At 35.1% G+C, this 25,876-nt stretch overlaps 1 protein-coding gene across 1 annotated transcript in view; it reads right to left on the reverse strand.

The window, feature by feature from the left end:
• The window catches only part of LOC145674518 (uncharacterized), a 31,918-nt gene extending 8,878 nt beyond the window's left edge, over positions 1-23,040 (reverse strand). Inside the window, exons 1-2 of the mRNA XM_081744673.1 lie at positions 22,894-23,040; positions 2,415-2,479 (exon numbers count right to left, since the gene is read on the reverse strand). Coding sequence (XP_081600799.1) covers positions 2,415-2,479; positions 22,894-22,914 — 86 coding nt within the window. The 5' untranslated portion in view covers positions 22,915-23,040. The remainder of the gene's footprint in view (positions 1-2,414; positions 2,480-22,893) is intronic.
• Positions 23,041-25,876: the final 2,836 nt, after the last annotated feature.

Genomic DNA, 25,876 nt, shown 5'->3' on the forward strand with positions numbered 1-25,876 from the left:
ACCTCGAGTGCGCAGGATTGTAGGTTCTATTCCAGTCAATGTAAGTTTTGTAGTGGACACAATATTCAAGTAGATTTTCTGCTTGTCTTTCCCCCTGATACTATACACATCGATGAAGGGACTGTAGCTTAATGGCAGAGCTCTCACCTTTCACACGACACGTCCCTGGTTGGATTCCAGCTCACGCCAATTGAGATTTGTGGTGGACAAACCGTGGGTTTTCTTGGGGGTTCTTCCGTTTCCTCTCACTTTTTTCATTCCACCATTTCCTTTATTTCTCATCATCACAGTCTCCCTTAGCCTAGCTGACATAATCGTGGGACGTAAAACTGAAATATTTCATTTCATTTCACTCTAATAGGTGTCGCTTCCTAAGCTATCGAGTGTTAAACTGTGGAGATAATCTGCCAATTTTAAATTATTGTTGTGTGTACGGTTGTTGGAAAAATTCTGATGTATTTTAGTAAAAGATGACAAGTGTTGATTTGTGAAAGTTCTAGAGTTATTCGCATACATGCAATTGCTACGTCATGAATAGCTAAAAGGTTGATTGTCATGTGTACTGATGATGCTCTTTGGTTTGTTTTTTCCAGTTTGACAACATGGAAGATGTAAGGTTAAAATTGCATTTCCGCCATAGTATATTCTTTTACTTCAGGAAAGGGAAGAACATAAAAGCAACGTTTGTGAAAAATTGCGTAAAGTTTGCGGCAACAATGCTCTACACAAACTTCAGTGCCAAGGACAGTTCACGAAATTCCGTGTTTATGATTTTGATGGCTCCCTTCGGTCAGAAAGGTGAAGGACGACCAAATCAAGGAATTAATTGAGTCGATCTATCGTTACAGAACACGAGAGATGGCAGAAACTTTTCACACCCATCATTCAACTTTTCACGCTCATCTGAAGAAACTGGGGTACATAAGCAAACTCAATGTGTGGATTCCTTATGAACTCAAAGAAGTTCATGTGACGGCACGGGTAAACATATGCGACATGTTCATGAAACATCAGAAAAGCGATTTTGTTTGAAGCGATTGCTAAATGGTGGTGAGAAGTTGATCATGTACAATAGTGTGGTGCGCAAATGTTTGTGGTCTCGAAGGGGTGATCTGCCTCAAACGACATCGAAAGTAATATTCATCAGAGAAAGATTATCATGATGGGATTTTAAAGGGGTCGTGTTTTCTGTACTTTTACCTAGCAAGCAAACCATCAATTTCGGAGCATACTGTCGGCAATTGAACATTTTGAACGAAACCATCATCCAGAAACGGCTAAAACTCGTTAATCGTAAAGGACCGTGTTCCACCACAACAACGCAAAACCACACACAAATTTGGTCACCCGTCGAAAATTTTGGAGCTTGGATGGGATGTGTTGCTACTTCCACCATTCTCACCCGACCTTGCACAGTCAGACTTCTGCTTGTTTCGCTCTCTTCAACAGTCCTTCGCTGGTATAGTGTTGAATTCCAGTGAGGCTATAAATCAGGACCTTTATAATTTTTTCGAGGATAAACACAGTTCTTCCTATGAACATGAAATTCTGTAGCTTGCTGAAAGATGGTGAAATTTATTGAACCAAATGAGTAATATATCATAGATTGAAATGTATTTCTGTGACAAGAAAATTATGAAATACGTGTTGTAAAACGTAGACCAAATGCTTCAGGACTTTTCCGACAACCTGATAGAACAAAGTTCTGTAGTTCGAGGTAGTTCGGTGTGTAGTTCGAGGTAGTTAGTGGGTAAACTTTAAAAAAAGTTAAATGTAAGCAATTAGGGCTTTCAATTTAGTATACCTTTAACCTATATAGTGTAAAACACGCTGAAGCCTCGAGCGGAATAACTAGTTTTATTTAAATATTAATATTTTACATGATTTTGGTGTGTTCATTTACTCGCATCTTCGAAAGGTAGATGAACAGAATTTATCCTACGGAAAACATGATATAAAGATTAAAAAAAAAAAAGCCTGATGAGTATACAACCAAACTTTTAGATGTATATATTTAGTTGCATAGTCTCATATTGATAAAAAAAATACGCCTGATGGGTATACAACCAAACTTTTAGATGTATGCATTTGGTTGCGTAGTCTCTAGGAAATAACTAGAATCATCCAACTTAACGGAAATGTTTACTACATTGTAACGTTATGATCACAAAAAAATCACCATTAAAATAAGCAATACAGGGAATAAATATTTGATATTAAAGTAAAAAAAAATCATCTTCATTATTGTAAATTATTATTTATAGTGAAATAAATAATTTAATTATAAAATACATTCGTTTATAAATTCCAGTTTGTGATAGGAGTGATGGTGATTCGTCATTTAATTTTTAATTGTTATCATTTCGTCGTATATATTATAACAGACAAATCTCACCTAAAGATCTGATACTTACTTGGGTTTCGGAGGTGGATGACCCTCTGTTACAGCGGCTGCTGCAAGTAGCACGCCGAGGGCAACCTGAAACAAAAATAAACCAATATCTTAATAGCAGAGACATTTTTGGCACAGATTTAACAATAAAAATTGTTCAATACTATTTACAGCATTAAGTGTAGATTTTTACATAGCACAAATATTCCCACGCGATCGTAACACATGTATAATCCTAGAAAGTCTTTTTATCCTAAATGACATGCTTACAGGATTAGGTTTATCAGCTGATTTAATTTTCGAGCAAACTGCGAAATATTTAATTGATAATGACTACGAACGGAATATTTTACGAGTGTGTCTCTTAGATATCAAATTTTATAAATCAGGAACGAGAGCTATTACTAAAATGGTATTCGAACCAAGGTCATCCTAGTATGGCAAGATATTTACTCCATAAGCGATTTTAATGAAGTGACATGAAAACGAGCTCTTTAGTCATAAGGTTATGGGAAGCTTTAAAATCTTCTTCCAATGCTAAATAAACATATCAAGAGTGCTACAAAATATTGCTGTGTATTTTAACTTGAGCCATATCAGAGCTGTATCTTTCATAAAGGAGGCCTGAATTCAATTCTCGATAAGAAACATGTGGTTCTGATCTCACCTTCAAGTATAAAACACCAAGCTGCGTCAAATCAAATCTTTATCTTTGATATGGGAGGTTCGAGTTCAATTCTTGATTTATACATTCTGATAATACCAAAATAAATTTATTTCCATCCCATTCCAACTACTTATAACAATTAAAAGAGTATTTTCTAGGTGTATATAGGAAGTGAAAATCGGTTTTAGTTGATTTTCGTCAAAGTCGTATTTATGTAGGAAGTTCGTTTAAATCTTCCAGGTATTGTTTGAGGATATTGTCATATATAAAGAAAGAAATGCGTTATAAGTGCGGTTTTGTTTAATCTAAAATATTTTTTGGTATATTATAATTATTCTATTGAGGCTAAATAAATGAAGTTTAATTGTTTATATGGCACTTCAGAAATATTTTTGAAACATCTTCAAATGCTCACTTAGTCAACATCCTCTTAACCCAAGAAAACGTCAAGAATTCCATGCTTTGTTCTTAACCTTTGAAAATTTTAATCCGTAAAATTAAGTTTTTTTCACGGTTATTTTTGTCAAGGCATGAACTCAAGTTGTGGCTTTCGAGTCCTAAATCCGGATAACCACAGCCTTAACAAACACAGTATTAATTTAATTTTATGGTTTAGAAATTGAAGATTTTTAGGCCCTATTGAAACAATGGAGGAAATAGAAATACGATTCCATTTTTTGTTTTAAAAAATGAATGAAAAGTTTTTTTTTTTTTTTTTTTTTTTTTTTTGCAATAGAAGAAATTTTGCTTGGTCACACGGATTCCTCCTTACTTTCACTTGTCAGTTGGGAATAATGGTTTTCGTTCTCACCATTAAAATACTTCGCAGACACGCCATGAGCTGAGGACCGCCACCTGACCTTCATTTTGGTTTTCCGCGGGCAAATGCGCTTTGTGGTCTTCCATCAATTGTTCGTTCATTAGCACATGACAAAGAAATAGATGGCTTCAGCTTGAGGACAATGTCATGCTAACAAATGGACTTTTCTTTTGACCTCCTTTCTTCGTTTGTCTTTCGCCTTTATTAATTTAAAATTAGCAGTTGCTCGTTTGTTCTTCTGCTAGCGTGTGCCACTCGACTGGTAGTTCTGCAAACACGGTTTCCATTGTTAACCTCAATGTGTAATAAATTTAATTCACAGTGAACTAAAATTAACAGAACATCTTCTAATGCTAGGTTTGTGTTTCGTTCATGTTCTATCATTACCTCAAGCAGTGAAAATTTTACACTACTTCCTGGCATAGTTCGAGGTGTCATCACTTACTTTCTGCTCCCAAATTTTCTACTAAATGTAAAAGTGTTTATTACAGTGCTTATTCTACTGCTTGAGATCCATGATTCGATCCCTGACAAAGTAAGTTTGTAATGGACAACACCTTGTCCATGAGCTTTCTTTGGTACTCCCATTTTCTCCCACTTTCTCATTCCAAAAATTCTTCCATCGTCATTCACTTGCTTTAGTTAGCGTCTCCTTTACCTTAAGGTTGGTTTAAAGGGACAAGTTTTGTCTATAGATGGCAGTGCAATCTTCGTATCTTTTCCATGTATTTTTTACCATTCATGAAAATTCACGATTTCTCTTACAAATTTCAACCTACAGACTTCAAATTTTTAGAAAAGTAACTTCATAATCTATCGAAGGCAATAATTCATGCCGATTTTTTATTTAGAATTTTCTTCATTGTTGAAATGGCTTGATTGTTGAAATGGATATCCAAACGTTTAACAATGGAACTGTTTCAACAATGAAGACAATTCTAAATAAAAAATCGGCACGGATTGTTCCCTTTAATAGGTTATGAAGTTTCTTCTCTAAAAATTTGAAGTCTCTAGGTTGAAATTTGTAAAAGAAATTGTAAATTTTTGTGAAAGGTAAAAAATACATGGGAGAGATACGAAGACTGTAGTGACATCTATCGGCAAAACTTGTCCCTTTACCCTAACCTTAAAGAACATAATCATGGGATGTTACACAGAAAGATTTCATAAGATTATGGGCATAATCTTTCTCCAAATATTTTTCTAGTGTACAAAATACCAATTGGGTGTTAACTTAATCGAATGTTATAAAAGCTTTTAACTTAAATTATCTTGGACACAATTTATATACATTTAATATAAATTCCATTACGATTTTAAATAGGCGGGTAACTTCAATAAGTGTTTTAGTGTTTTTGTTTTTTTTAATATTTCGTTGGCTAATTGTGTTGGAAACAGTTTATGTAGAGATAGAATCAGTGTATACTAGCCACGTTCAAATCGTTCCCAACCGGCTTCCTTTATACTAAAGCAGGAAAGTTACTCTGTGTTCATAAATAAAATTCCAATAGATCATAAAGGGCAGGGTGCGTTGTCATCATCGTTAAACTTACGTTAAAATTGGATACATTTTTGGTATGTATCAATAATACTCATAGTTTTAGTACCTTAAAAAACACAATAAGATAGTCCTTCCAAAGTAATCAACATACTAAATATTGAGATATAAAGGTGAAACGACGTGCTCACTAAGTTTGCACATCACTTTCTGTACAAGAGGATACAGCTGTAACATTGATTTTTTCTCCAGTAAGGCAACCGGGAGACCACCCTCAACTAGAACGACTTGTTGGAAATATCCTTCTCATGTTAACAAAGAAACATGTGTGTTACTTCAATGATGTTGTGTTTTCTCTGAAGCCGCCTGAGGATGATTTGGCCGCGTCTACTTTATGTTGTACTACAATTTTAAATACGTGGCTATCGATATATTTCGAGTAACGTACTCACACTATATTTTGCATTATCGTTGTTTCAATAGACAAAAACGTTTCTTTGTGGCAATTAATTGACGCTCCTTTATTTCTTTAGGAACTACAGTACCTAACTAATTAATTGATAGTTTCGCTTATGTATTTACACAACACAGACATTATGAAAAATATATCGGCTATTTACATAGGCTTAGAATCGCATTGGGATTTGAACCCTAGTGCATTATTGCCTTAAAATAAACCCTTTCACACCACCCAATCTCCACTTTGTCCCTGTAATTTTCTAGAGATTACAGATATATATCATAACTATCAGTCTATTTTTGCAATACCTAAACTGTATTTGTGTAACACATCATTTTTATAACTTTACTTTGTGCTTCATCCACACCTTGGTAAAACACCATTTTCATGTCTCATTTGATTCTTTATAATACCTGATTTTGTGCTTCATTTGCCACTTCGTAAAACCTCATTTTATTTGCCATTTGCCCGTTTGTAAAACCTCATTTTATGCCTCATCTGCCTCTTTCTAAAACCACAATTTTATGCCCATTTTAGTTAACGGAAGATGATACCATAAATTAAACTTACGGATGGAAGAACTGCGCATCAAAATTATTTTATAGGTTGGTTCCGATTGGCTTTAATCGCCCCTTTCAGCACCGAAGCTTTATCAGACTTGGACTTATAGCTTAATGTGGGATCTTAATCACATGAGCACCCACAGGGACTCGAACTCGAGTATCCTTCGCCTAAGATGCGTATGCTGCCAATATATCCACGAGTGAGCTCAAAATTATTTCATAACGCGTACCAAATTTGAAGTAATTAACAGTTTTCGGTGCCTAAATACTTCGGGACTAGCCACAAAATAACCGTTTCATAATTCTTTTTCTTTCTATTCTTTTTCTTCTTTCCTTAACGTGGTAAACACTCGCTTTTGTGAACTTCTTGCATCTGGTGCATGCATGAAAATAAGGCTTTAGTTAACACACAATTTTAATCAGGAAAATGTAGCATGAAAGGAATTTAAGGGCTATTTTTTTAAGTTTTAGTGTCCCTTTTTAATCTTGAATCTGAGTCAGACGTGTGTTTATTGCTTAAAGTGTGAAATCTGAAAACCAAGCATTTAATAAGTTTTAAGTGTTCATCTAGTACACGCATGAAAATATGGCTTTAGTTAAGAGATAATCACTAATTATGTAAATCTGACATAGAGGAATTCAAGGGCTTTCTTGATTTTAGCGCCCCTTTTCAATCCTGAACTTAAGTGAGACCTAGGCGTACTGCTCAAAAGTGTGATTTGAACCAAATGAGCTCATATCGGAAGTCGAACTGCCGTAAAACTAAATTTACTTGCAGTACAGTAAATATGAAATGAAATGTTTTACTTTTACGCCCTTTGATTATACTACAATTGAAGGGTAAGGGGAAAAAAGAAGGAATGTCACAAAATTGCATTTTCGAGAAAACAGCGTTTTAATATTGAAAACCGCGTAAAAGACAATAGAATTAGTCAAATATTTTGCCCCTTTTTAATGAACATTTCTACATCTACACATCCATGGCATATACAGTCAAATAGTACCAAGAGTCACCAACAGATAGAACAAAGAACTCGATAAAGCACATACATGGACATTCCTTGTTTTTTCCCCTTACCCTTCAATTAGACTAAAGAAGACGGATGGATGGTTATCAAAGAATTGCTCAAATGCAAATGTGAGCGGAAAGGGAAGAAACCCGAGAAAACCCACGGAACCAGCAGTACAGTGATTTCATTAAGAGGAAAAGGCAAGACAATTGATTTGAACGTGCAATGCTTCTTTCTTTACATTTTGTTTTAAATGTGAATGCAACACGTAATTTATTGACTTTGCTCAATTACAGAGTCAGTGGTTAATATATATTCCTGTCAACGTTTCAGTGTAGGAACTTTTCATTTCTATATTCTGCTAACATTACGAAGATTTTCACAGAACGTAAATTAAATATTTTTTTTTAAAAAAAAAGAAAAATAATTTTGTTATTATAAAAAACTGTAAACAGTTTGTTATTATTTCCCTGTTAATAAATGTAATGTGTATGTTCAAATGTAACGAGCTGAGTGTGTATGTGTATGTATGTGTGTGTGGGTGTGAAAGGTAAAAAAGCGTTTTTCCGGATGTGTGTTTTTTTTTCTAACTCCCGCCTGTTCGTAAAAGAATGTTATAAGATGCGACATATATATGTTTGTGAGAATTTCCCATTTCACAGGACATGCTCGACACGTGTGAATGCTGTGAAATTGACAACAGCGATAACTTTCACCAGAATTGTGAAGACTTGCTCTACATTATTTAAAGTTACCTTAATATTCTCTTTCTTAAAGCATTTTCACAACAAAATGGCGAGTATTACTTAAGATAAACAGCAAGAATACATGTTACTTGTGTTGGATGTTATTAACTGTGTATTTTAATTTTCTGTTAGGACATTAGCGTAACATAACAACAAGTCAAATTAATACTGCTTCACAAGTATCACAGGAACTAACACAACTGCTATAATTGTTATGAATAAGTGTCATTCTTATTTGTAAAACTAATTTTTGGATTCATATAGAAAAATAAGTTACACAGCATCTTAGCCTTAATTAAATGGATATCACCGGGAATGTTATATTTAACTACTACCATCAATTACCCGTTTTGCTTGGTAGAAATAAGAAAAATGACTAATATGTTCCGTTAGTCAGCCACTTTTTATTATTGCTGAAGTGCTTTCTGATATCGGTCATTTTCGATCATTTTTCTGTATCTTCCTCTCCCCCTTCCCTAAGTTGCAGCGTCAAAGTGAGATGATAAAAAACATCTCAATGCCGAACGTCATCTTTGTTGAAAATTTAATTGAGATTGGTCGGATGCTTTAAGAGTTATTAAACCACAAACATAGCCACTTTCTTTTTCTTTTTTTAATTTATTTATATACATCATGAAAAATAGCAAATTTTAAATTTTTCGTCTGGTAACGCAAAGTCGAAGTTTGAAATGATGCAGACTTTTAGGCTGAGATGGTCAAATCCTTACATCTACCCACATTGGTTCATTGGTAGAACACCTGCCTTTAGCGCATACAATGGTGCCTTTTGAGGGCAATGATACCATAACGAAGGCTATCGATATCCCGTTTAAAATCAATAACATTCCCTAATATGTATGCAACCTGCACATTTGCAAAGAAATGTTGGTTGTCTATGATAAAGGATATGTTGCTTTTCTTACTGCCATTGTTTCGGTCGGATTCGTTAATGTAGTCATTCCGTTAACATCCTCACGTGTAACGGCGAGTAATGATTTTCCGTGACTTACGTCCGTTACTTCACAGGATCTCTTTGAACAAAGCAATCGTTTGAATTTCGTTATTTGCACAGGTAGTAGAAGCTACGCATCTTGCCGTTAGATAGAAGCAAATGTTCTCCAGCAGTTGACATCTTCCTGATAAAATTGAAACTTTTGTGCGTGATCCTTTTTACTGCCTTCCAAAGTTAATTTTAAATAAAGAAGCTAATTCTGGGTCACAAGAACGGAAGATAGGATAGTGAAAACTTACGTATATTTGTTTTGTACAACGCGATATTGTTCTTTTCTTTATGCAAATGAGAGAAGCATCGCCGATTGTCGTAGAAACGCTGTAGGGTCTTTGTAAAAATACACGGAGAAATTCTTTTTTGCTTTGTCGTGCATTATTTCGTTAAGTTAAAAAGGACAGCATTGCACGTATCTGTTGCTTATCTTTTCTCTTTTTAGAAATTTAGAGGTCAAGTACGCGTGCGTTACTACTAGTCACTGTGTTGATGTGATCCCTTCTCAAATAACACTGTTTGCTTTAAGAACGAAAGGCGATTTTATAACCTGCAGTCATGCAAAATGTGTGTATAGTTTGCACACAAACAAAATCAGCCTTTTTTTCATCTAAGGTCAAGATCTATTACAATGAAAAACTGTTACTTCTTGATATATATATATATATATATAAAACAGTCTGCATTGATTCATGTTTTAATTGACTTGTTTGAGCGAAAAAATCTAGAGTTGTTGCTGAATCGAAAAAAAGATAAGTATTTCAGTTTAACGTTCCACGCTTATGTCCTTTAGAGTGAGGAGATGATTAAGGCAAGTGAATGATTGATGACGAAATAATTGGTGGAATTATAAAGTGGGAGGAATCGAGAGTACCCCGAGAAAACCCACGGACACAATTTTGTCCACCTCAAACTTATTTGACGGGGGATCGAACCAGATACCACATGCAGCAGAAGTAAGTGTTCTATCAAAGATCCACCGTGCGCCCCTGCTGCTGAATTGAGTCGATTAGAGAGAATCTGATCATTGGATTCTGTTCAATTATTTGAACCAAAAATTAAATGTTACTTGTCGACTTGCTCTCCTCTGATCGATTCAAAGTCGACGGGCAAGTTCAAAGATGTCCAAAAAGGTGAGGTATTGTGGCAATACGGCGTGTTATTCTAGAATTATTTGTGAAAAATGAAATGAAATCTTTGAGTTTAGCGTCCCATGATTACACCCTTTAGGCTAAGGGAGACAATGATTAAGGCAAGTGAATGATGATGAAAGAATTAGTGGAATGAGAGAATGTGATGAAAAAGGAGTACCCCGAGAAAACCCACAAGAACAATGTTGTTCACCAAAAACGCACTTGTCCTGGAATCGAACCAAGTACCTCCGCACCAGGTTTAACCGCTCCACCACTGAGCCACCGTGTCCCCGTATAGTATCAAGCTTCAAGGTTATCGTACCAAGAATCAAACCCGGGACTCTCCACACGAAAGACGTGCGAGGTAGCCATTAGGGCGAAAGGAAAGGTTTCTGACAAAAAAAAAAAAAAAAAAAAAAAAAGTTGATTTAGTTTGTAATTTCACTATACTGTTTAATACAGTTTGGAGTTCATGATAACGCTTTTCGTGCTTAAACATACAAATTCAATCATTCATTTGCGATACTTTAAGAAAATTATTCCAAAAAAGGGTCAAGACGAAGCTTAACAATTTTTCTTCTATCAATCAAAAGCAAGTGACAATATCGATAAAATATTACAAAAGATACATGCATATTTGACATATTCAATAGATGATGACGCAAATTCAATATTCCTTGCTTGTTTTTGCAAACAACATGAGCTCCCGCCGAGAATCGAACCCGTGTCTCACACGTCAAAGCTGCGTATACTAACTGGTTAGCTATGAGTGAGCTCGTGATGTAGATTTATATCTGATTAATGATTATGAGTAGCTTTAACCGACCTGTGTCTTTCTGTGTTCGTATTCAAGTCGAATATGTTAAGAATTCAGCGTGAGAATGAGTTAAACGAGAAACTGAAGTATATGTTTTAAAAAGGAGCTCTCACTTTTGATTTGAGATGTCCGTGGTTTGGCCCCAGGCCATGTGAGTTTCTGGTAGACAACATCATAAGTATGGGTTCTTCCATTTCCTCGGAAATTTCCATTCTACCAACAACTTTACAATCATTCATTTTCGTGAATAATCAAGTTTCCTTTAGTCTAGAGGACACAATCTTGGAAAATTGAAATAAAGTTTAAATTTTTTGAAGATTTCGTTTTTCTTTTCACCTTCCATAGCTAAAGATTACTTAAGTATACGAGCGCTGACGCAGGGTATGCTAGGATCTACAACATATACATGACGTCAGTATTTCTATGTTCTTTCTGGTGACAGAGTGGCTAGTATGCGTCTTTGGTGCAGAGGGTCTCAGATTCGATTCCCTTGACAAAAGAATTTGAAAACATTACAGAGATCGCCATTCCACTTTAAATGGTAGGTCAACATCTGATATAACCTCGAAGTTGAAAAGAGACGGTATAGTTTAACATACAAGAACAACACACGGGCTACGAAATAAAAAAAATGGAATACTATACAGGGTGTTTCAAAACAACACCGACAACGTTTGGGAAGTGATTCGTGACACCAAGATAAGATAAAAAGTATAGACCAACCTGGGTGCACAAATGCTTCCTTTCCGAGTTATAGGCTGCCGAAAACATGGAGAAATGGACTTTAAAGGCCCACAGCTCCAATACTACACGATCTACCGTAGTCGGGTCAAGACTTCATTTAGGAACTAGTGGGTACCTTATCCAAATATCCAAGTTTCAGAATCCTGTGGTACTTCCGCAACAATTTTGATAGAGGTAGTTGGTGAGTACTTCAAATTATGTGCCCGTAGCCAAATTTCCTTTATAAAAGTTGTCTCATGAGTACCTTAGGATTCGGGAACTTGGATTTTTGGGTAGAGTACATACTAGTTCCTAAGTGAAGTTTTGACCTGACTACGGTAGGTCCCGTAGTTTTGGAGCTATGCGAACCTTTAAGGTTCATTTATCTTCATGTTCTCGGCAGCCTATAACTCCAAAAGGAAGCATTTGTGCATCTGGGTTGGTCTATACTTTTTATCTTATTTTGGTGTCATGAATCACTTCCCAAACGTTGTCGGTGTTGTTTTGAAACACCCTGTATATGAATACATCAAAACTGGATCTTACAAACAAGATACAAGTTTCATTATTTCGCCATAACTTTCCTTTAAAAGTAGAGAGAACTTATAGCTTGTGTAGGAAAGCGTTATAGCTATATATTTTAAAGTGGTTTATAATGTTTTAAAAAGGTTATCTTGATTTAGAAACAGAATATAACCCATTATATCGTTGAATTTACGATAGAAAGATCGTTTAAACCAACCGGTGTAACATCTCAGATCTTTTTTGCTTTCATCTAACATAAATTTCATTTTAAGCACTATCTTAATTTATTATAGTATAGTTATGATATAAAAGAGAACGCTACAGAATCCATCTTCTCACCGAAACAAAAAGAGCTTACACATGGAATTAACATCCTGACCTTATTTGAATTACTTTTATTGCATGTATTTGTGTATGATGAATATTTTAAGATGACAACTTCAGTGCTTGAAGCTCACATGTGATTATTTTTTTATGATAAAGATTATTATTTCATTTTTTTTTTAAATTTTCGTCTGTTGTTAATGTCGTATTGAAAGATTTTAATATCGGTTTATAATGTTATTCAAAAGTTCAAATCATTTCTCGTGTAAAAACTCAGAAGGAAAGAAAATGAATACCGAAGATGTAATAAAGAAAGAAAGTCTGTGTGTAGGCAATAAGCACTGAAGACCCGCGATCGAATTTGATGGCATACCACTCTACAGGGTGTTTTATACTAAGTGTCGAGGTTTAAAGGCCTGTACTATTTATTACAATTAACTTACAATTATAAATAATACATCAAAAGAAAGAGAAACTCAAACAGTTTTTCCTACATGTGTTCAATAAAGCATCATTCGTCAGAGGGCACACATCGAGTCGTTAGGCGAGAAAGCCCCATAAACTTTCCGCCGGAATATTGCACAAAACATATTCAATTTAGGGGAGTCTTGCTGCAACTGCACAACCTCGTCGGGATTTGCTAACCCCCAGATGCGAACATTATGAACGTTCACATCGCCAGTTAGGAGAAATGTCGATTTATCACTGAAAACGACACGATCCAGAAAATGTTCATCGTCATGCAGCGATATTTTATTTGCAAACTTGGCACGTAAAACCGTGGTCTGTAGGCTTGTAGCAAGTGCAAACAATAAGGAGGTATTTGTAAGCATCTCTTTAAAATTCTAGACAGAGACGGTTACACTATAATTACAGATTCAGTCTTTAAAAAATGCAAACACAAAAAGCTTTCTGCTCACTAGTCGACATCTTTGTTACTAGCGCTTCCTAACGGCAGATAGAGGAAACAATGCGTACGTACAAAACTATTTGAGTTGCTCTTTTATTTGGAGCATTATTTATAATTGTAAGTTAATTGTAATAAATACTACAAAACCTTAAAACCTCGTTAATTTGAAACACCCTATATTTCAGGAGGAAAATTGCTGGGATAGTATCTTCAACTATATAATTTGGAAGCCTTTCTTTCCCATTTTTATTGGCGCTGTATACAGACTACAATACAAATTGGAGTCTCAGGCTGTGTCTGAAAGCTAGTTAAATAAACAAAATGAAATAATATGCATTTTAATGTATCTTTTTCGTATGTTGTAGGTTAAATAAGATGGAATGAACATTAAGAAGATTATTGGTGGAAAAATAGAAGTGATGGATAATGGAAGATTCCCGACAAAACAAGAATTATACTAACGATAAAAGTTAACGTGACAGATCAAAGTACCATCTCGTTTCAGGGAGGTTAAAGCGATAATTGTATTTTGAGTACCCTCTTCGTTTTTTATTCTGTTAAGGTTGCACGGTGACTCAGTGGTAGAACGCTTAATGCTGGTGCTTGGGGTCCCTGGTTCGATACCCGGGAAAGAAAATTTGTGGTCGACAACAACGTATCTGTGGGTTTTCTCTGGGTATTTTCGTTTCCTCCCACAATATCATTCCACCAATTCATCCATCTTCATTTATTTGTGTTAATTATCGTCTCCTTTAGCTTAAAGGGCGTAATTATGGGATGCTAAACTGAAAAATGTCATTTAATTAAAAAAAAAAAAAACGATTTATACAGACCCTTGCAAGCTCTTACAGATCAAGTCTTTTGCATCGAAGAACATCAATTTCCTTTAGCAAAAGTTAAGGGCCCTAAGGGAAAGACGAATAAGCATGCGTCTCTGTTGAAAATCCAAAGCGTAAAAACCGACTGGCGGTGGTAATGCTGTTATCGTTTTCTCTTTATTGTCAGAATATTCCGGATTCAAATCCCGCATACGACCATTTCTTATGCCATAAAGATATTCAATCTAAACTTATGTTCCGTATAATTTTAACATGAAATTTTTAATTATATTTGAATCATAGACAAAATATTTAGTTACTTTTTCCATTGATATAGTCAGTGTATTCATAGAAATTAATTCAAAAATATAATATTAGGAAAAACGTATAAAATACTGTTAATGTAATGAGAGCAGCCCCACGTATTAAATTCAGGTAGAGCGAAATTTTTCATAGTACATTTTGTTAGATTCTTAATCTCATTAGCATGAAACAAGTTAAAGAAGAGAGGACCTTATCTTCTTCCATTATCTTAGTATGAACGAATCGGTCGCTCATAGGACAGTTAACAGTCCCTGTCGCTAATAGGACTGTCGCAAGTTGGAAGATACCGAATAAAACATGCTGTCAAATATGTCTAGAGCAAAGACGAATATAGACAGTAGTTCAAGCACTAAAAAGATTATTATTTAATCGAACTTCCGTTCGAGTCTTATATGAAGATATCACGATATAATATCGCCGCAAAAGCAGCTGTAAACAGAAGAATATCCAATATTTTCTCCTTGTAATCGAGGTGAGGTGAGGTGATTTTTAGTTTAACTTCCCGTTCAGCAGCGAGGCTATATGAGACGTAGACCTACTGATTAACGTGGAATCCGAACCACATGAGCTCACGCCGGGAATCGAACCCGGGTATCCTCCTTGTAATCGAGAGGTGATGCTTTTGAATCAGCTGGCTATTCTTGCTAAGATTGGGAGCGCGGTGGCTTAGTGGTAGAGCTTTCACCTCCGGTGCTGGCGGTCTCTGGTTCGGTCCCAGCTCGCGCCGTATGGACTTTGTGGTGGACAAACAGCATGCTCGTGGGTTTTCTCGGGGCTCTTCCGTTTCCTCCCACTTTCTTCATTCCACCATTTCATTCATTTCTCATCATCAGCGGCTCCTTTAGCCTAATCGGTTTAACCGTGGGACGTAAAACTAAAGATTTCATTTTTTTGCTAAGATTTTGGAGTATTTTTTCTTAGTCTACCACACTGAGATGGTACTTCTAATAGGTGGACCCTGTCAGTCTATAAATGTATTTCTTTTCTTAAATCATCAAATACAATTGATTGTTCGCTTATCGAAGTTTAGCGCCCTGTTTTAGCACCGAAGCTATTTGAGATGTCAACCTACAGTAAAGATGGAATCCGAAACTCCCTAATGCGTTCCAAATTTAACGCTGGGGGCACGGTGGCACAGTGGTATAGCACTTACTTCTGGTGCGTGGGGTCCGTAATTCGATCATTAGCTAAGTAAGTTTGTGGTGGACAACATCGTGTACGTGGGCTTTCTCAGGGTACTCCCGTTTCCTTCCACACTCACATTCCACCAATTCTCCAGTCATCATTTACCTGCCTTAATCATCCGTCTCCCTTAGCCTAAAGTGCATAATCGCGGGACGTTAAACTGACAGATTCAAAGTTTGAGTCTCTCTTACCGGGAATATAACCCGGAATCTCGCGTACCAAAGTACATAGCACAAGTTAGCCAGCAGTCAAACAGGGGCACCTTTGACTGTCTTCTATCAATAACATAAACATACCATGCACTAGTTAAGATTTACCATCTATTCTGTCATGTTAACGGCATAAACAGGATGTTCCAAGACGTCCGAGTTTAGGAGGTGATTTCTAACACCAAAATAAGACAAAAAGTATAGACCAATCTGGGTGCACAAATCCGTTATTTCGGAGTTATAAGCTGCCGATAAGATTAAAAAAAAATAAACTTTAAAGGTTCATAGCTCCAATGCTATGGAACCTACCATAGTCGGGTCAAGACTTTACTTAGGGACTAGTTTGTGCCATATTCAAATATCTATGTTTCAGAATCCTGCGGTGCTTCCGCAACATTCTGTATAGAAGTAGTTGGGGTAGTACTTCAAATTATATGCCGGTAGCCAAAGTCCTCCCATAAAAATTGTTGCGCTAGTACCGCAATATACTGAAACATGTATTTTTGAATAGCAGATATATTACTTCCTAAGTGAAGTTCTGACCCGACTACGGTAGGTTCCATAGTACTGGAGCTATGGACATTCAAAGTTCATTTTTGTTCATGTTTTTGGCAGCCTATAACTCCGTAATGACGGATTTGTACACCCAGGTTCGTTTATACTTTTTGTCTTATCTTAGTGTCAGAAATCATTTCCCAAACGTTGTCGGTGTTGTTTTGAAACACCCTGTATATTTTATATAAACTCAATTTGACAAATGTTTACTATTCACTTACATTTTAATGTTTATACACAATATATTTGACGGATGGTTAGACCTAACTGAATGAATGAATGAATATTTATGGTTCAATTGGAGAAAAATTTAATAGGGGTCGACAAAACTGGGAGAGCATAATTCGATAACAAATCCTTAAACAGTGTTTAATGGCATGTTAATGTTAATAATTGGTTCTTGAATCTAATATAAATCTGAGAAAATATATATGAATTCATTACGTGTGAATCAGGAACTGATACCTTGGTCTCTTTTCTCTCGTGGTAGCACGGATACGTGTTAATTTTTTGAAGCATTTATGTTTGCTCGTTTATTTAGCACTATCTCGGAGGCGTACGTTCAAGCGCTGTACACAGTATGGAGCAAATGATCAGCGTCAATATGTGCAATTGGGGAAAGTTGTTATTCAATAACGTTGTATTCAAATTTTCACTTTCACCACGAAATAAGGAAATATCCTATTTGAACAACTTATCACAAATTTAGTTACTGATATATTAAATTTTCTTGTGTTTGTTACTTAGTCTTAACATCCTTATACCATAACTCTATACGCCTTAGACAGGAGTCACGTCAATAACACTTTGAAGCTATAATGACTCAGAGATACAATTCTACGCAAAGAGATTCAGCCCCTTAATAATATAGGAAGTCAAAGTGCTTCACAGTGGCGTATTTAGGATTTTGTTTCGGGGGCTATGCACAACACGAGGAAGTAAGGACAATTGCCCACCTAAGATTAAGATTTAAATTTATTTTAAGTTATAAATAAATTGAAGTTTAAATGGCAAGAATTGGAGACTGGTGAATCTTATGTGATATGATACACACAAAAATTTAGCAGTACGTGGGCTTTCTCAGGGTACTCCCGTTTTCTTCCACACTCACATTCCACCAATTCTCCCATCATCATTTACCTGCCTTAATCATCCTTTTATTCTATTCACAGAAGGAAAAGGAAACATCCTCTTGGCCTATCTAATTTCCCGGGCTACTTATTTCCCCCTTTTGATTTTCTTTAATTCTAACATTTACCTTCCTTTATAACTAAACGATGTAAATATCTCTTTGCTATTATAATATGACTGAAGTCCCATTATGTTGATATACGTGCAAGTTGGTATGGAACTCCAGTTTCGCTTATCAACTCGCCTTAGTTTTGATGTTATTAACGACGGGCGACTTGAATCACAACGACGGGCGACTTGTATCACAACAACGGTCGAAAGTATGATAAGAGAAACAAAAGAAAGTAACAACCAAGAAAAAGAAACAGAAGAGTAGAATGGACGAAAGAAAGAAAAAGAGAGCAGTTCTTACACGGAATGAAATTTGACAAATACAGTATTATTTCTGAACAAAGAGCATAAGAAAATGGAAAATTGATGAAATTCTTAGAAATGGTAAAGAGGATTATTGTTGTACATGGAATATGAAAAAACTAATAAATTAATTTCAGGAGGGAGGGGCTTGAGCCCAATAGCCCCTAAATACGCCACTGGTGCTGCAATTGTACAATTGACTACCTGTGTATCAAACACTTAATTGCACAGTTGTTGTATACATGACATATAGAATAACACTACTTTAAGGAGAAACGGCGGCTCAGTGGTCGAGTTCTCGCCTCTGCTGCATGGAGTTCTTAGTTCGATTCCCTTTCACGAAAGTTTGTGGTGGTCAACAACGTATCCGTGAGTTTTCCTTTTTTTTTTCGATTCCTACCATATTCTTATTTACCAACTATTTCCATATATTTCACTTTCATTAATTTTCCGTTTCCTTTAGCCTTAAGGTCAAAACGTGGGACGTTAAACTACATATTAAATTTATCACCAACTTCAAACCTATTAATCTACTCCAGCTATTATTTTTTTTTCAGTTTGTTGTAGTCCTTTTAGAATGTGAGGGGGAAGTAAACGGTCCACCCTCCTACTGCTTTACTGGATTATTTAGGTACGTTAGAATAAGCGGTCTATAAAGTTTGTTTTTGAGCAGAACAGTCAGACAGACTGAGACTGTGGAAAACAGCATGTGGGTTTTCTCAAGAATTTCCCACTTTCTCACGTTTTGTCAACCTAGCAATTATTTTGTGTCATTTATTTGTAGGGATGCGCACGAGACGAGTGGAGATAGGATTTTCCTGACAAAATTCGAGTCGAGACGCTACTCTTCCAAGAGAGAAATATACATTTTTCGAGTCGATACATCACTTTTACAGCACATTTTCGAGACGAGACAGCCACAAATCTTGTCTCGTGTGGATCCCTATTTATTTGCTTTGAACATTCTTTCTTGCAGCGGACACGGCACACCATCCAAATACTAAACCTAAAATACATTTTAATTTAATTGTATTCTACTGAAATAAACGATAAATCTGCTGAATGCTTTAGGTTAAAAAGTGATTTTTGAAGCACAGTTCATAGCTTAGAGATAGCTCGTGAGGGAAGTTACACCTATAAAATGTAAAGTATTTCGAGCTTGAAAGCCATGCAGGAAAACTTTTTAAATGTACTAATCGTTAAGTACAATTAATTCACTAGATATTTTTTTATTTCCTTACGTTCAATCAATAAAACTTTAATTTTTACCAATTAGATTTCCCTGACGAGCCGCCTCTGTTATAGCTTTATCTCGAAAAAGATTTCTAAGGTTCTAATTTCTTTTGAAGTGATATTTTAACAGGTCTACTAAATGTTTTAAGAACTAAGAGTTTCTACATCTAACTTGGTGTCTGATTTAACTATCATTGAATCTATATTTAAGAATACGTTTCGTTATTATTAGTAGTATTATTAATTGTAAAGGAAGGTATAGTTGCCACTAAAAGAGTTGGTTTTGAGTTTAACGCCCCTTCAGCAGCGAGGCTATATGAGACGTGGACCTACTGATTATCGTGGACTCCGAACCACTTGAGCTCCCGCCGGGATGCCACTAAAAGACTATACTCACCTCGTATATTGTTTTACCAACAACCTCAGAATAAACTTAAGAATTTGATTACTTGAAGTTGAATAAATTACTTCTTCTACTAAAATTAATCAATAGGTTTTAGAAACATTACTTAAAAGAATGTTAAAGATATGGGTATATTCTTTCAGTGTTATCTGTGCATTAACATATGTAAGAATAAAACTGAAGTTAATTTTAAAAAAGTAGACAGAAAGAAATTTAAAAAAGTATTTTTCTGAAACACTTTTTAACTCTTAGGAATGATTCATCACTATATTCCTCGGTCTATTCGGGAAACGAAATTTGATATTATATGTCGTGAAAATAGTGACAAAATAGTTATTGAAGTCAGTGGCGTACGCAACAGTTCATCAAGGGGACGTTTTAAGCATCTAAGTTCATATAATTTCAGGTGTTTTTATATATGTGTCTTAATATGGAAAATGCTTAGTTTTGCACAATATCTTGCTCAAGAGGGGGTTTAAAACCTCCGAAGCCCCCTTGCGTACACCCTGGTTGCTATGATACTTTAGGAACCTAGCGAATACTACGTAATGCATGTTGTTCACTATACCGTTTCATATTAGATCTAAGATCGAGTTCGTTTCACTCAGCTCTACGCGTTTTAGTTCGAGGCTTTCAGATCTGATTAAATATATGGAAAAAGATACAATCATTTTTGTGCTTTGTATTTGATGATACCTATAGAATATATTTGGAAGTGAAAATGAAATCATTCAGTTTTACGTTCCACGATTACTCGGGAATGAAGATTTTCTTTATCTGATAAAATTGTCACTTTTTCTGTTCTTTTTCTTCACATACTCTGGAGTTTGTATGGTCAACATTTTAACATTAAATACTCAAACCTTAAATACTAGCCCAAACCAAAATTTAGTTCTTTTTTCCTGATAGCATGCGTATTTGAGATCCCTGAAATCGATAATTATGTAATGGATACTATCAAGCATTCTCACAAATATAATGCAACTTATCGTTTTTTATCACCTAAATCAATGTATCATTTGATACGACCGACGAAAATTTATTGTTTCTTTTTACCAATGTGTAAGTAATTTCTCCTGTTTATAAAACGTTTCAATACTTAAGGAACATTACAAATATTTTCCTGACATATACTGATATACTGCGAATAGTGAATACACTGAATGTATCCTATGTTGTAGTCAATCAAACAAACATCACTGCCGGCGAGTTGCATACTTTCAGGAACTTTTTGAGGTTTTAATTCTTAATCTTCACAATACTTCAGAAATACCACAGAAATGTTTGTGAATGATCTTTCTGGTATTGTGTACGGCCACATTGAAAACTGAATTCTCTCTGAAATATTTTCTTTTATTCTTTTAGCAATAAGCTCCGAATAAATAGATCCTTTCGGTACACTTTTCTATAAATTAAAAATAATGTAATACAGAAGATCTATTTCTTTCACATATTAAATTCTTCCAAAACCATTGAGAAAGCTAGTTTGAAGAGTATACTCTTATACCGTTACCGTACAAATTTCGCATTGTGGTCGTTTTCTAAATACATTTCGAACTTCACTTTGAGCTGCTTTATGTGTTTTTGTTAGTTACTGTTATAAATACATTTTTTCTTTCTAACGCATGCAAATATTTTAATTATACTAAACGTAAAAACTAGTGTGTAAATATAATGCTTGTAATTAGAGTGTGTAGTATTAATGTTGATATAGTCTAGCTCTTTGGTTCTCAAGATTAGTGTTAAACAAATTTTGAACCTAAATTGCGGAGATACGAAACTCAAATTAAGCTATTTTACAAATAGTTTCTGCTTTTAATTTTTAATTAAAAATATTTGAACAAAATAAATCAAGATCTATTACAGATGTAAATTAACAAAATATAATTCTAATGTATCTACAAATTAGGAGTGCGTTTTGTGCTATGAATTTTCAGTTTTGGATTTTCTAATTTTCCGAATAGAATTTTCTGATAGAAAATGTATGAGGATCAACAAACGTTATAAATTTTAATTTTCTTAACTTATTTTTAAACAAGATATTTTAGATACTTTTGCTTGATGTTCATAATAGTGATTTTATAGGAAGTAAGTCCACAATTGAAGTAACTGAAAATAGTGTTTACAAAATATTTCACCTAGACTTTTACGATGCATAATCCATGATATGTTTACAATTATATCACCATCATGTATTGAACTGGGTCCTCAAAATTATTACTCCTAGTTCACACGATGGTAGGGGAATTATTGATTTTAATAGAATGAATATTAAAGTATTTATTCTTCACTTCACTTCTTGAGAACCATTTTTCTAGAGTATATCACTTCTCTAGAGAATACCATTTTCAGCATTAGTAACTAGTATAATTTCAAGCTATGAATATCTAGATTAGAAGGTGCAAGTACCACTAGGAAGATTCCTGTTAAAATCATCTAGATTTGGTAATATGTCTAGATTGAGAATTGACCGAAAACCTAAATTTTACTTATTTTCTAGACGAAGTATGGTGAGTATCGTCTTCGTGCCCAAAATAATGAATATCGTCAAGACGATAAGAATACTAAACCGTCTAGAAACGGAATACAGCTAGAACTAAACATTTCATCTAGAAAATATAGTAAATATACCAAGTAAAACCTATGGATTATAGACAATTTATTCAGCAGGTATGTTCCAAGTGATACTTGCTCCGCAATGTACCGCAAGAGTAAACACTAAAAACTTCCGTTTTGATATACATTTTTTAAAAAATAAAATACACACTATTTTTCTCAGATATTACGCGAATAAACCCGACTGCCCGAACGGTATTGACGACATTTAAATCGGAGATTCCCACGAATAATGGACGATGGTTGGTCATAAATGAGCCACTGTATTGATGTACCAATCAAAATTCAAGATAGATCTCACCAAAAAATTTCTTGATAACACTTATTAGAGTCGCACTTGATTTGTGAACACACGGTCTTCAATCACAGATAAGAACCACAAACACAAAATATAAAAACACAATAAGAACTAACCAGGATGTTTTGAGTTCTCATGGTTTCTGGGTATTTCTCCTTGCACGGAGAAAACGAAGGTGTCCCTTCGCTGGGGAAGAAATGCTTTTTGCAAGATTGAGGACTCAGAACGTTGTCTTTTATATTCTGTCAGAAAATCTGGGACCCACCGAGAATTTCTCATGGAGCACCACTCGCTTTCATCTCCCTTCTCCAGGCGAGGGAGGGGGCACCACAGAAGGCATAGGGGGCGGGGAGAGGGCAACTGAAAGAAAAGATTCTGCAGAAAACTTTCTTCGAACGAAAGAAGAAAAAATGAAAGGTGATAAGGAACTCTTATACTATAAAGCATGTCTTCTTCCTTCACCGGTAACGTTACTCAGGTGCGAATACTGTGACAATGATTTTTTTCCCTCTAAAACAGTTCTTGTCACGAGTCGGAGTTTCCGTGATTTAGAACGAATCCGGTGACAAGAATGAAAGGACAAACCAATGAACTAACACACATTCTTCATCCGACCTCGGGCTTCATTCAGAGATTTCGAGGATGTGCGATGCAGACTCTCGTATGCGTGACACCTCAAAATGAAGAACCATAATTAAGTTGATGTACTTTTAATGTTATATGTTATTAGGGATGTAAGTGAAAATACTGAATAGTCATTTTTGATCAACCTTAGGTATCACGGCTAATTCTATAGCACAGATTTTCAACACGGTATGTATATAGGTGAAATAATTAGTACACAATTTATTATGATAAATGATCATTGTTTGGAGTGCCACGCCTTTAGGAACCTGCAGATGCGAGTGAAAATATAGTCCACTGGTTTACCTCGAGAAGTATTTTCTTTTCAGTGGAGGTGAAGGGCGGCAATATTACAGTTCTCATTTTACTGACATCTTCGACATGAGATCTAATCCTACACCCATAAGATCGTATTCAATGTAAAAAATATATGCTCATTAAAGAAAAATAAAAGTTAAATACAATAGGAGTAAAATAAAATAGAAACAATGAAAACAAAATAGCTCTCCTAGAGACAATAAAGATGATAAAAGAAATCGTACATTTATGAATGAATTGGCTAGCGTTTATAATAAAGGATTATTAGTATTTAAATATTTTCGCCTAGATGTTTAAGCAACCCGTCACTCTTTAATAATGCTTTGAGGGTTGCATACTAGCCTTACGCGAAACGTTTCTTTATGAATGGATGGGCTTGCGTTTACAATAAAGGCTTAATATTTATAGTATCTAAATATTTTCATCTAGATATATAAGTAACCTGTCACTCTTTAACGTTCTGAGGGTTGCATATTAGCGTTGCTCGAAACATTCCGTTATGAATAAATGGGGTAGAGTTTTTAAAATAAAGGATTATTACTATCTAAATATTTTCGCCTAGATGTTTAAGCAACCCGTCACTATTTAATGCTTTGAGGGTTGCATATTTACATTACGCGAAATGTGCATTTATGTATGAATGGAATAAGGATAGCAACTGTTAAAGTCACCGTTACCCACGAACTAATTAATGGATTGAATCCGTTAGCAAATGCAGCGATATAATTGGACTAACTATTTGTTTCAAGAAATATTTTTTTAAAAAATCACTCTTGTTCAAGGGTTATTGTGTAGAGTAAACGATGGACTTAAGTTACTGTTATTCATTATGATGCTAACGGATTGGCATCGTTAACGAACTCCTAGAAGATAATTTCTCTAGCTATTTATTTCAAGAAAAATATTTTTTTAGAAAAAAATATTCTTTGGTTCAAGGGTTATCGTGTGAAGTAACGGATAGCGTTTTGCTTTCATTTTCGTTCGTTCAAGAGTTATTAGGCTCACTAACGGATTAACGTAAGTACTCGTTAGAAAACTAACGGATTGGCTCCGCTCTTCGTTATCCTTTCATTAGTTACGATCAGAAGTAACGGATACACCAACATTACAATATTACAGGTCGTAATCCTTACGTAATTCTAATAAACAGGAAAACTACGAGTATTAACGGACAGTTGGAGAATATTCAGCTTTACATCCGTTCGACTGAACGAGGAGACACAGCGTAATGCAAACGGAAAACAACTAAAAAATGGGTTATTGAAGAAATAGTGCAGAAAAATACAGCAATAGGACATCGAGTTGAGTTGAGTTGAATTTGAGTTTAACTTCCCTTTCAGCGAGGCTACATAAGACATGGACCTACTGATTTACGTGGAGTCCGAACTACATGAGCTCAATAGAACATTGAGTCAGTATATATATATAGTTAAATAAGGTGGGCACAATGGCTTAGTGGTAGAATGCTTAGTTCAGAACCAGTTCGATAGAAAACGGAACCTCTTGGGTGGGTTCTTTTTTTTTCGTACAATTTTCTTAAAAACTGTTCAGTTCCTTTTGTCCCTATTTCATAAATAAATATTTCACTAATAATTTTTTTTTACATTGCTAGCTGAGGCTAGCTACCTTTGAGAGGGTTACGCCCTCTTTTAGGGAAGAGATGTGAAGGAATTGAGGGTTGTGAGATCTCTGGTTGGTCTAAGTGCTTTATTGAATTTCTTTCATAGTAGTAATGGACTTAAGGAACTTTGCGTTCCTTAACATGAGGTGGAGAAAATAGACAAATACATATAGACAACATAAACATACATACATAGCTGTTATGAAAGATGAAGTTAAACAAAGATCAACAGTACAATAAATGAGAAACACAATTGAGGTAACATATACAATAAACATAATCAGAAAATAGAAACTAGAGTATAATAACGCAATAGTAGAGTAATATAATTAATGAGGATGAAGTATGAGATGAGGTGCAAGCACAGGACAACACATAGGAACATATTAGTGGACGAATGCAGTTATCTTCTTGCCTAGGGGGACTCTAGGCTATGATGAGAGACATGATGAACCCAAGTTAGTATGAGAAAATCACTGTGCATGAAATGATGGAAAAATGAGAGGTGAATGAACATGAGTGACGTAATCGTTCAG

The sequence above is a fragment of the Thermobia domestica genome, chromosome 17 (genome assembly GCF_964235325.1).
Source record: "Thermobia domestica chromosome 17, izTheDome1.hap1.1, whole genome shotgun sequence".
Taxonomy (NCBI): domain Eukaryota; kingdom Metazoa; phylum Arthropoda; class Insecta; order Zygentoma; family Lepismatidae; genus Thermobia; species Thermobia domestica.